The 12,793-nt window shown below is 50.4% G+C and overlaps 2 protein-coding genes across 2 annotated transcripts in view; one reads left to right on the forward strand and one right to left on the reverse strand.

Annotated features, from left to right (window-relative positions):
• SYN3 (synapsin III) overlaps window positions 1-12,793 on the forward strand; it is a gene marked incomplete at its 5' end in the record, with an annotated part of 340,756 nt that overhangs the window by 87,484 nt on the left and 240,479 nt on the right. Inside the window, one exon of the mRNA XM_084255436.1 lies at window positions 1,721-1,810. Within this exon, the coding sequence (XP_084111562.1) occupies window positions 1,721-1,810 (90 nt within the window). The remainder of the gene's footprint in view (window positions 1-1,720; window positions 1,811-12,793) is intronic.
• TIMP3 (TIMP metallopeptidase inhibitor 3) overlaps window positions 7,226-12,793 on the reverse strand; it is a gene marked incomplete at both ends in the record, with an annotated part of 47,497 nt that continues 41,929 nt past the window's right edge. Inside the window, 3 exons of the mRNA XM_084255781.1 lie at window positions 7,226-7,423; window positions 8,478-8,599; window positions 9,245-9,356. Coding sequence (XP_084111907.1) covers window positions 7,226-7,423; window positions 8,478-8,599; window positions 9,245-9,356 — 432 coding nt within the window. The remainder of the gene's footprint in view (window positions 7,424-8,477; window positions 8,600-9,244; window positions 9,357-12,793) is intronic.

The raw sequence follows: 12,793 nt of genomic DNA on the forward strand, positions 1-12,793 counted from the left end.
TTATGTTGTAATAATGTCAGCAGTAAGAGGGGGTCCGTATGTTTTTAGTAATGTTCTGTCCATCATCATGGCTGTGACTGGCAGGCACCATTTATTGAGCATTTACTTATGTGCGGCAAGACCTCAAATAATTCAACATCTCATTTCATGATAACGTGGATGAGAAAAAACAAATGGATCCCCAGCTGAGGCCACTATCTGTGTAGGGTTTGCAGGCTCCCCCCAGGCCCCTGTATATGTGGGTTTTCTCTGGGTGCTCTTGGTCCTCCCACATCGCAGAGATGTGTGCATGAGGGTGATCGGCATTTCTGTTATCCCAGTCTGAATGGGAGTGACTGTGTCGGGGGGCGGTAGGGGGAAGAGATAAAGAACGAGAGAGAGGGTGCCAGCCCACTGTTGGCTGCTACGGACGGACGCCTGTCCAGGGTGTGTTCCCTCCACATGCCCTCAACTGCAGGCATAGACTCTAGTCACCTGAACCCTAAAACTGGACTAAAGGGATTGGAAAATGAATGAATGAATACAAGTGACTATATTAGAAAGGTTTGGGTCTATTTATTTATGTATTTTTAAAGATTTATTTATGCATACAAGAACTAGGGTGTAAGCCAGAGGTATGGGGAGGGGGTGAGAGGATTCACCAGAGACAGAGTGGGGAACAGAAAAGGCAGATCTACTGAAATACACTGCTGAGGGGAGCAGCAGGCGAGGCAGGAGAGGTCTGCTGTGCCATATGGGTTAGCTCCCATAGGGCCTGCCGGGGATCAAACTCATGCTTCAGTGGCTGCTGATAGCTTGATAGTGCTGTCTTTAACTCCTACACCACCAGGGAGGCCCTTGAGTCTTTATTTAAAATATGGTGCTTTTTGTGAACAGACATACCTCCTAGGACCTTAACTCTTGCTTATATCAATTAGCCTGTGATCAAATTGGTCAGCTTCTCAGGACCTCTGGGTGACATGAAGTGGCAACCTGCTGTACCAGAAAATGAGTCACCAGTGCTCATGGCAAGGGTACCCGGGATTTGGGTGCTGTTATACTATTTTGCAGAGAACAAAGCTCAGCTGAGTAATTAAGGACTTTTCTCAGGGTCACGTAGACAGTGAGGGTAAAACCAGCACCCAGTCATTTTTCTCTGACCCTCAAGACTTGATTCCTCCCGCTGACTTGTATTCATTACTGTGATATTCACTCATTTGATTGGAGTCCCCCTTCAAATGTTACCTGTAAAAGAAGCTTCTCCTAAAATGCACTCCTGTCACTCTCCAAATACTCTCAAATCCCTTACCCTGCTTGATTTTGCCCCAGTCTAGTGAGAAAATTGAATCTCAGAACCCTGAAGTGACTGCCCAGCTAGTAAGTGGTGGAGAAATTAAACCCCAATCTACACCATGAACTGTCACATAACACTACCTCTCTAGAAAGAAGGGCATTACAGGTAGAGGGCGTGGCATGAATGTCAGCAGGTTGTGCTTGTGTAAAATGCTGAGGGCCTGGTAAAAGCTCATTAAATGTGATTGAGTTCAACTTGAGGAGGAGTCGGCAGTAATCGAGCAGCCAACGTGACTGATGGTGTTAGCCAAGGACGCTGGCCTTTCTCCGGTAGACAAGGGACAGCTTACAGGAGCTCAGTTCAGAACAGCCAGGAGCTTGAGGCCTGGGTGGTTTCTCCAGACTGGCTAACAATGGCTTACTAGTGTTCTCGCCTCTTCTGTCCTAGTTCTCCCAACTCATTAAGATCTTCCATTCCCTGGGTCCTGAGAAGTTCCCACTGGTGGAGCAAACGTTTTTCCCCAACCATAAGCCAATGGTGAGTGCTTTTTTATTCTGCTTATTTTTGTGATATGGAACCAACACAGATGTTCATGTTCTCACTCTGGATGAGGGAGGTGGGGTCGGGCGCCGCTCCCTGACCACCCAGGCTCTAAGGAAGAGCCGTGATACCCTGTGGGAATACTTGGCTTTCCTGGTCATCGCTCCAGGCAAAAGTCTAGGCAGGAGGGCAGAGGACAATGGTGGACAGCATTTCTTGGGACATCCGCATATTAGGGGACATCTTGAACTAGTATGTTGGAGCAAAAAGTTGATGGTAAAGGTAAAGGTGTTGGAAAAATGGGATGTTATTTCACTTGATACCTGTGTAGGACCTGGTTTCAACTCTCCTTTTAATGAAAACAGTGATATGTCATTTGCATTGATTGTCAAAGGGCAGTTTCCTTGCGTGTCTTCTTAGCATCGCAATTATACCCAAGGTCTTTTTTGGGAGGTAGTGGAGCTCAACTTGGAGGGTGTGGGATAGCCTCCTATTCAGAGAAGGGGTGGGTGGGAAAGGCTAATGTTTTTCTGAATAGGGTGGAGAGCTCTCCATCCCACAGCCAGAAGATGGTAAGTGGAAGTCTCGGGCAGGGGCGGTGGGAGGCAGCCCATGATGTGCCCGCTTACATGTTGGTTCAATGGTCAAAGGCACTCAGGGCCACCCCCCCATGCTTGCTCTGTGAGGGATGGGGATCTTGGGGAACAGTCATCTTGTGTGTGGAATCCCAAGCTCGGGCTGTTGAGCTGGACAATCCCGTTTGGAGTCACCGATCGGGAGGACTGCAGGATTATATGATTTATCTGTCTCTTGTATCTGATCCAGTGAGAACTGCTAGATCTAGGGTGTGCTGGTTGGAATAAGAGAAAGACATGTGGAACCCAACATATACCAATAAAGCATAAACTCATGGGCAAAAATCCAGGGTTTACCATCAAACCAGCCTAAGTTTGAGTCCCGGTTCTGCCTACTTACTGTTAATACTTCTTGGGTAAGGAATGAACCCAGCAAACCTCCACTTCCTTGACTGACACCCACAGATGACAGTCAAACAATGTCATCAAGTCTTTGAGAGTCGATGTCATCTAGTGTCTAAAGCTTTGTGCCTGGCACACGCTAGGCGGCCACAGCAGAGTAGCCCTAACAGAGAGGCAGGAGCTATGACCTGGAGCACTGTCAACAGTGGGATGAAAGTTGGGTGAGGGATTTGCAGCCAACCACGGAGCAGGGCTGATAGGCCGGGATGTAAGTGTGGGAGGGTTCACCAGCTCGTGTGGGACCTCAGGAGTTCCTGGCATTTACATCTGGGCCAAGCCATACTTAGAATTTCAAGCTGACCTTGACATCAAGGACTGCTGTCTGCACACTCCCTCTCCCCATTTCTATGGGGGTTGAGATTCTTAGGACAAAAACAGGAAGGACCCAGTAGGACCCCGGTCTGGGAATGTTTGTATCACCAATGGAGGTCCAGATGCCAGACAACCACGGAGAACCTGGCCACAGAATCAGGAAGCAAGGTCAAGGCTGGATTAGCAGCCGGGAGAAAATTGGTAATGCCTCTCCCGAAATTCCTCCTGCTGGGGAAAAGGACTAAGGCAGGGCCGGTCCAGACTGCAGAAGTGGGTGAGTGTTAGTTTTATCTCACTACAGAAGGGAGTGGAGGGAGAGAGGGGGCAGGAGTGGGAGCCAGGGCGGGCAGGGCCGGCTTCCAAGGCCCTCCAAGATCTTTTTAACCCCTGCCGGCGAGTAGGACACAAGGAGACAGAGACAGCAGTTGTGTGATAGAAATAAAATCACTTTACTGTTTAGAATAAAGGACACACTATAAAAAGTGAACATTATGCAACATTACAAGACAATATACATTCACGGAATATAAAATTCATAAATAACATGGAGGAAATCTGTAAACAGTGCTACAAAATTTAGCAACAAATACATTCCTTCCAGATAGGGTTTTCTCTGCTTGGTTTCTCTCCATCACTTCTGGGTCTCAGGGCAGCAGACTGGCTATGGGGAGAGGCAGGGTGGGGGGCAAGGCAGAATCCGCGAAGCCCCTCCCTTGGAGCGGGAACCCCCACCGCGCGCCCCAACAACCAGTTCACAGGCTGCTGTTAACGCCCCTCCCCGAGCCTCCTCCATTTGGTTTCATCTTTACCATGAGATCTTTTAAGTGTTTAGCTTTCATATTATGATTTTAGTGATACTTTAGGAAGCCGGATGCAAACATGTGGTGTCATCTGGGGAATCCATCTTGGCGATGGTCGAATGCAAGATGAAGGGCCGGGGCAGGGGAGGGCGCTGTCTCGCCGGGGCCTTGGCGACAAGGAGACAGCTGTTCCAGTAAGTCATTTGTTTCTTTAATTGTGTAAAAACCAGGGGACGAAATACAGTGCTTGGGGGTGGTAGCTCGGCCGCCACGGTTAGGGGTCTGCAGGGTTATCGACTCAGTCTCACGGGACACTGGCCTGAGAGGCAGGAGCCCGGTGTGCACTTCCCAGCTGGGAGGCGGTACAGGTGGCCAGAGGGAGCCAAGAGAGCTTGGAATCAGCTTCCGTGGCACTGATTTTTAGGAGAAATCGTAGCTTCTCCCTTGGGTGGACAAAGGGACCAGGAGGAAACGAAATAGGAACGACCAGCAGACCGGCCGGGTCAGTCCCAGAGCAAGGATGTGCAGGGACTTGCTATCCTTCTAGCTTCTTCCCGCTCCAGCAAGCACTGAGATGCCAGGGCGGGGGCCGAAGAGTCTCCCGTGCCAGCTCCTCCTTGCCTCCCCAGTTCACCAGTCCAGCTGCCTGCACAGCAGAAGCGTTTTACCCTCTACTCCACTGTAGAATTTGATTCAGGAAAATGGTGGCATGTGGGTTTTTTTTTTTTTTTTTCCTCTTAAACACAAGGTACACATAGGACAGCCTACACGACACAAGATTTAGCAAAATAAAACGTCCACGATATGATTGAAATATGGAAGTGTCTCAGCTACATAAATGATTTTAAATTATACAGTAAGTGAACAGGTGAAATAAACAAAGCTATAGCTTAGAGAAAGCTCAACAACCGCCCTCTGACAGCGAGGCTGTGCCAAGGACCCTTTCTTTGCCCAGGACCCGCTGTTCTCCCCCACCCAGGAACCTGGCAGATGAGACAGCGATTCTGTCGGCTTTTAGATTCTGCGGGGAAACCTTGCATGACTCCTGACGACTCACGCCACGTCCTTCCCTCAGGGGAGTGGCAGTGATCCCCTAAGAGACAAACATGGCCAGATGCCTCGAGGCGGAGATGCTGGTGTCCAGTGGTGGAGGTGAGGGGGGGTACGTGTGCGGGGCAGCTCAGGGGTTCCACCTTGCAAGCCTTTGTAGGTGAAATGAAGGTAATCTCCAAACACCAAGTCTAAGGCCCACCCCTTCGAAACCACTGACCGCTGACCTCAGCTCCTGCTCGAACTGCCTCACCGAGAGGGCAAAGCTCCCATGTCCATCTGCCCAGCAGCTTGACCACAAGGTGAGCTACAAGGGAATGAAATCAGCCCCCCAGCCAGGTGCCCGTACTGCCCTCCTGCTCTGGAGTTCTGCCAGACGCCTTGCCTGGGCACCGGCATGAGACATTCCATGTTGTCTACTTCTTTTTTTTTTTCTCCTGTTTCCATGGGCAGCTCTATTTCCTAAAGTGGAATGAATTGAAGATACAAATACTAATAGAGGATAAATACCCATAATCTGAAAAAAGAGACAGAGCAATCAGGTTAAATGTCACCATTCTACCATCCCCAACTCTGTAAAATATACATTATCTCCTACTCTTGGCATCTCACATTCAACACTAAAACTTAAAATAATTTTATTTAATTGGAGGATTTATATTATAGTTTTATTTTTCAAAAAACACAAAAAATAACCCTACCGCTGATGGCACAGTCAGGCTTCCCCAGTACCCCCAGTTTTAATTCCATGAGGTGAGGACCTCAGGAGGTGGTATTCACCCATGGGTGAGCTGAGGGGAGAGGAGCGAACTGTCCCCAAACCCGGGAAAGGTGTCCGTCTACCCAGGGCAGGACACGGCAGCTTCCCCTCCTGTGCCCAGGCCCCTCACCCACACTAACTCTCATGTCCCATCTGAGCCAAGTCAGCAAGGCAGTTCAACGAAGGCCCCAAACATGAAGCAGGAGAAAAGGAGAGGGACAGATGACCCCAGTTAGGGGGATGCTGAGGGTGTTCAGAATTTCAAATTTTAATTAAAATGAAAAAAAAGAAAAATCAACTTGGAATGTCATGATTTTCTTCAAACAAGCAACAACAACAAAACAGAAGAGATTAAACTATTGGCGTATTTAACAGCATTGAACAGAATTCTGTGTCCTAGAAAAAAATTAGCTTATGTCCCAGTGTGGGTATATGCAAATGTGTATACAAACACATCCCCCTAGGTGAGCTAAACTCTACTTTGGAAATAGTATTCTCTACCCAAATCTACTTGGCTATATCTGTGGATAGTGTGTGGTGTGTCTAGTTCTCCAATTTACAGAAAGGCAAGCTCCTGGTCAAATCTAACCCAAGAGTTTTCCAGGAGGAAATCCTGCGGGAGGTGGGGAGAGGAAAGACATTGGCGTGTCTTTCACCTGAGTGTTTGAACCAGGCAGGCGGATTGCCTCCCGACCTCAGGCAGATGGTTTAGTCTTAACCCACTACAAAAAGTTCTGTGATTCCAGCCTGGCTACTTGCTCCAGACTCAGAAACATCTGGTCAACCCCAGCACCAGGGGCTGGGGGGACTGTGTGTGCTGTGTCATCTCAGACCCTCTCTTGCAGTGTCTTCCTACCCTCCCCCACCCTAACATGAAGACACAGACAGACATAGTCAGCGCGGGCCGTGCAGTCGCCTCTCCTCAGTGTGTGAGATCGTCCGCGTACCTTGAGTCTATCTGCTTGCTGCCCTCGACTGATCTCGAACAGTCGGCCTTTCAGCAACTTCCTTGTCTATGTCTTTTATGTGCTGGGGTGGACGAGAAGGGCAGAGGGAGAAGGGTCTGGGAGATGGTGAGGTGGAGAAGAAGAAAGAAGGGTCGGTGTTACAATGCCCGAAGGGGATAGTTTTTCGATTTTTGTTTTCCTAAAAAAATATAGATTATATCATCACGAAGAAGAGGAGCATACGGTCCTCATTCTTTCTGGCATGGCACCAAAAATTCCAAGGTAGAAATGGGTGATGTCAAAATCAAAAAGAAGGACTAGGATAGGGCCAGGAGGATCATTCAAATTAAATTCCATATGACAGCATAGACTTTTCTTTAAGTGTTCCAAGTGCTAAAATTTGAAGATAACAGGCACTAATTTCATTGTCATCATCTGGGAAGAGTTAGTGTCCGAGGGAAGCTCAGTGGGAAGGGAGGGAAGTGAGGTGGGGCAGGGTCTGGCACTCAGGGGTCGGTGGCATTGATGATGCTTTTGTCTGGGGGGGCCCATCCTCGGTACCAGCTGCAGTAACCACCCTTCTGCCGGATGCACGCGTAGTGTTTGGACTGGTAGCCAGGGTAGCCGAAATTGGAGAGCATGTCGGTCCAGAGACACTCATTCTTGGAGGTCACAAAGCAAGGCAGGTAGTAGCAGGACTTGATCTGCAATTAGATAACAGGCACCATGGTTGGTTGGTGGACACTGCTTGGTGGGCCCAGGCCTGATACTAAGTCAGGAGTCTGAACCTGGGATTAATGCAGGTGGGGCCACATCAGTCCCTCAGTGAAAACAACACAGCTAACACCTGCTAACAGAGGCTGAGCACCCACTGTGTTCCAGACACCCTGCTCAGTGCCTCTGTGTTATTCTCTTTAATTCTCACAGCACTTTGATCTCTCTTGGACAGATTAGGAAACAGAGGCTCAGAGCAGCTAAGGAGCTGGCTCCAGGTCACACAGCCAGTAAGCAGTAGAACTAGATATCCTCTCAGATGGTGACAGGCAAGGATGAGAGAGGTCCACTGTTGGATGGAATGAAAGAATTAGAAAGATTAAAGCACAAACCTAAAGGTCCAGGAGCCCTAGCCTGGAAACCAGACTGAGTGAGCTGTGTGACCCAGGACTAGTTACTTAAGCTCTCTGAACCTCTACATCCTCATCCATAAAATGGGGATCATAATGATTCAAACCACACAGCGTTGTAGTGAGGATTAAGCATGAGAATGTCCCAATCTCTCCGACAACAGGAAGGGAGTGTGCCTTGACCCTGTGTGTGTGGCAGGGGTCAGACCTGGGTGGAGAGTGACCGCTGTAGCCTGTGGTTTCAGCTTCTGGCTCCAGCTTGCCCGCCCGGAGCAGAGGCTGCAGGGAGTCAGCTGCCAGCATAAGCCCGCTTGGGACTGCTGGTGGGACCTGCCCTGTCAGGATCCTGTACCTGCCACTGCCTTGAACCCCCGGGAGGGGCTGCAAGCGCTGAAGAGCCCTTGTGCCCTAGCAGCTGCCAAGTGGGGAGCACAGAGGCAGCTTATGACAGCAGAAAGGCATTCTTCTCCTGCCTTCTGCATGGCTCAGCCTGGGGGCCACATTCCTCACCCCTTGCTCCGACCTGTTCCTTGACCTTGGTCTGACCCACCCGCCTTTCTAGCTCAAGGGCCTAGCACCCGACTCAGCAGGAGCTGATAATCCGGGGCTGTGAGCCAGAACCCCCAGGACTTACCTTGCAGTTACAGCCCAGGTGGTACCGGTAGTTGAGCCCCTTGCGCTGGGAGAGGGTGAGCTGGTCCCATTTCTCAACGAAGTTGCACAGCCCAGTGTACATCTTCCCGTCATAGACACGGCCTAGGGGAGGGCGGAAGATGGCAAGGGGAGAGTCACGCTCTCCAGAGTCCAGCTGGAGGGAGAGAGTTCTCACCTCTGAGCACCCAGGACTAGCCGGAGACTGTGCTAAGTACTTTGCAGCCCCACGCTTCTATTTCATCTCCCCCCAACACTTGTAAAACAAACTGTACCCCTGTTTTCCAGGTGAGGAAAATGAAGCTCAGGTCAAGTGTATTTGCTGAAGGCCCCACCCAGGAAGCCCTGGAGTTGGGACCACAGCCCAGCCGCCAGCCCCTCCATGGTGTTTGGATTGTTCTTCTCCTTTCTTACACGACTGCCTAAAGATGGGTGGCTTTCGCCATTAGGCCTCATCGCTTGACAAACAGGTGTTGGCACTCCCTTTTACTTATAGTGGAGCTGAGAAATGGCCCAGGTGGAGGTCATCTTCTCAAGGTCAGGGGTGTTGCTGAGAGCAAAGCCCACAAGGGGTACATACAGCCTCCAGCTGCAACGCTGGCTGAGCAATATGGACTCGGTGCTCGAGACCCCTTACAATTAATTCACCGGACATGTGGCCAGGGTTCTGAGGGGACAACCTCTCCTCCGTCTTTCTGAGGTGAAGGAACAGGGGCCAGCCCCTGCCTCCATGCTAGTGTTGGGGGTTACCTGTGATCAGGTACTGGTACTTGTTGACCTCCAGTTTAAGGCCACAGAGACTCTCGGAAGCTTCCGTGTGGATGTACTGCACGTGCGGCATCTTGGTGAAGCCTCGGTACATCTGCGGGCGGAAGGAGGCCGTGAGAGGGAAGCAGGTTGCAACTTGCTGTCCTTTGGCTGGCGTGTGGCCTGTCCAGATCTACCCACCCCACCTGGGCTGCTCTTGTCTAAGCCGAGGTCAGTTCCTTCTGAGTAAGCTTCCTGTCCAGCTGCTCACACGCCTTTCTTCAAACTGCCAAGAACACACTTTCCTCAAATTCAACACCTCTTCAGAGATCTGCTATGAACAGGACCCCTCCAGCCTTGCCAAACTCTGGCAACATGTCTGTGGCATTTTCCACTTTCACAGACACCCCCATCTTATGAACCCAGGGAGGAGGGTGTTATGACCCCACCAGACAGGCCAGGTCTCTGGCAGAATTTGTTTGTGAAAGATGAACCCAGGCCAGGTATTCTCGGTGCTCTTATTCTCTTGAGCAGTGATGAAAGTACCTCTTTGTCCAGCCCAGCTAGAGCACAGACGATTGGGTACGAAATCCGTAGATGTTGGACTAAACACTTTAATAAGCGTGTAGAATTATGAAGCTGAACTGTATGAAACTGTGGATTTGGTCACTTTATCTACAATGTAAATGAGTACAATGGTTCTCAACTGGAGGCAACTGGACCCCCACCCCAGGAGATACTAGGCAATGTCTGGGGATATTTTGGGGTGTCACAACTGGGAAGTGGGGGGCCTCTGTTGTTGGGGTCAGGCATGATACTAAACAGCCTATAGTGCTCTGAACAGCCCCCACAGCAAAGCGGGATCTGGCCCCAAGTGTCAACAGCACCGAGGTTGAGAACTACTCCAATATGAACCCACCCAAGCCCCATGACAGCCCTAGGAGGCACCCATCTTATAGAGGGGAGACCTGACTCCCAGGGAGGTGAAGTAGATTGTAGAAGGCGAGGTCGAATTCCAAGCAGGAGATTCTGCCCCAGAGTCTATTACCCTACGGGCCTCCCCCGCCCCTCAAAAGCTCATGCCCAGCACCCCAGAGGCCAGTACGTGCCCTTTCTGGGTCCTGGGCCGCCTCTACCAGCATGCGAGCAGAGCCACTGGTGTGACCCCACGGAGGACAAGCCCAATCACCACTTGGTGATTCCAGGTCAAGTTCACATGTTGCTCGGGTCTGATGAGGCGACTCTGCTGTAGGAGCCAGTGGGGGTGGAGGAGGCCCGAGGCGTAGCTCCATCCCACCCCCGCCCCCCTTCGCAGAGTGCATGGGCTCAGGACCCTGGTGAGCTGGTGGGCTCTGGGCTGGTCCCAAGGGTTTTCAATAGGACAAAGTCTCTACTCTAGTTTCTGGCACGCGGTCTTAATTTACTTGCGGTAATTAATAAAAAGCCAGACATCACCTCATGGGTGTCTCATCGAAATGCTTCTCATTCAGTTTAATGGGCTGTTTTTTTCTCCTTGTCTTCTCTTAAGTGGAGACTGGCTGGCGGGGGTAGATGGCCCAGTCGGGCCTCTGCCATCATAAAGGGTCTGTGGGGCCTGGGGTTTGGGAGCCTCTGCCTTGCTTCAGGGGAGAGCGGTGCTGGTCGTGTGCAACTGTCAGAGCACAGGGGTCTCCTTTGCCTGGCTTCCCTTCTTAGCCTCTTCTCCCAAGAGCCTGGCCACCTGCACAAGGCCACGCAGCCAGGCGCTGTGGAAAATGCTGCCCATACCCAGCTTTCAGTTACTCTCAGGGGGCCAGGGATGTGTGAAATCAGGTGGTGGATGCAGGTGCTCTGGCCTCAACCACGCGTGAGGGTGCTGCTGCCTGTGTCCTTAGGTGTGACCTGCGGAAAACATCCTGATACTCGCTTCTGTGCCCACAGCCTTTTATTTTGGTGTGGCAGGTCCTTGAGTGTTTGCGCATGTTACAGCTCAGCACTCCTGTAAGGCTAGGTGCAGGCTGGGGGTGCCCCAGTTTCCTCCCTGTCTGTTCTTTCCTCTGATCTCCTCTCTGCATTATGGGTGAGAATCAAGCCCCTGTTCAGAGTTGGTGACCTAAGTTGGTCGGCAGGAACTCCACAAACTCATCAAAATCAGCCTAGCACCGCTGTCGCTTTTGAATTTGAACATGGCTTCTAGCATTTGTACGCAGAGTCAAAATGTGGATGCCTTCTAGATGGCTGAGCCTGACGAGCATGACTGTCCTCTAGGGTCCCTGAAAAAATAGCGATGTGGTAAAGACAGGTTCTCCTCATTTTGTTGACTTCTCTGGGTAACAGCTCCATCTGGACCTAAACATGGACCCTAAAAGTCTCATTGGGTCTGTAGTCATAAAGGCCTAGAGGTGTCTCTGTGGTGCTATGATAGGTTTCTGCGTCCTGAAGCCAGAGAGAGCAGAGAAAGATAGAATAGGGAAGGATGTTAAACATAATCTCATCCCACCAATGCAGTGGAAGACTTGGTAAACTGAGGTCCTGGAGACAGAACGCCAGTGTTTGAATCTAGTCTCTGCCACTTACTAGCACTGAAAAGTTATTTCTTTTCTGCTAGCCTCAGTCACTTCCTCTATGAAATGGGGCAAAGTGCTTACTTCATAGGATGCTTGAGAATTAAATGATGATTTTATATGTGGACACATTGTGAAGTGATCACATAAACTAGTTAACAAATTCTTCATCTCATATTGTTACCACTTTTGTGGGTGAGAACCCTTAAGATATGCTCTTTTAGTAGATTTCTCATGTGAGGATTATTAACCATAGTGCACATCAGGCTCCAGAACTGCCTTCTTTTTAAAGGTTGAATAACATTCCACTGTGTGTGTGTGTGTGTGTGTGTGCATGCATGTGAGTGTGTGTATGCCTCTGGGCCTCGCTTCTTGGTATTATCCACACAAAGTTTCCTTTGGGATGACGGGACAAACACTAGGAGAAAGAACTTCCTGAGTCTGGGGGGATTTGCACATTTCTGAGGGAATGTCTGGTCTGCACTCTACATTGACAGCATGAAATGTCACCATATGTCAAATACTCCTGGCCTGCCTAGGAGATATCAGCACTGTGCGCCATGCTGCCTTCCATCAGGAATCCACTTAAACCCACCATGTAGCCTCACTGACAGACCTGGCCAAGCACCTGAGATCCAGGAACATTAGCTGCTTGACTGAGATACCAAGTGTATGCTCTTTATCTTACAAGCCAGGCTGGCCGGGAGAGCACGTGAGAGTGGAGTCGGTCTCTGCCGATGGCCCAGTGACACCACTAGACCAGGATGGGCCACAGGCACTGGGTGAAGACTCATTCCCAGTTAACTGGGGGCTAGAGGGATCTCCAGCTGAGGCTTCAAAGGCAAGACCTTGCTCTTGCTCATCTGATTAGACAAACCGCTGAAGGAAGGAAGTCCCAAGGTGGGAGGGGCAGCATTCCAATTGCCCAGCAGGTCTGTCCTGCCCTGAGTCAGGCACATAAGCACAGGACCAGCAGGTCTCCTCTTGGGACCCTCCCAGGACCAGTTGG

This window comes from Talpa europaea (genome assembly GCF_964194135.1).
Source record: "Talpa europaea genome assembly, chromosome: 15".
NCBI classification, from domain to species: domain Eukaryota; kingdom Metazoa; phylum Chordata; class Mammalia; order Eulipotyphla; family Talpidae; genus Talpa; species Talpa europaea.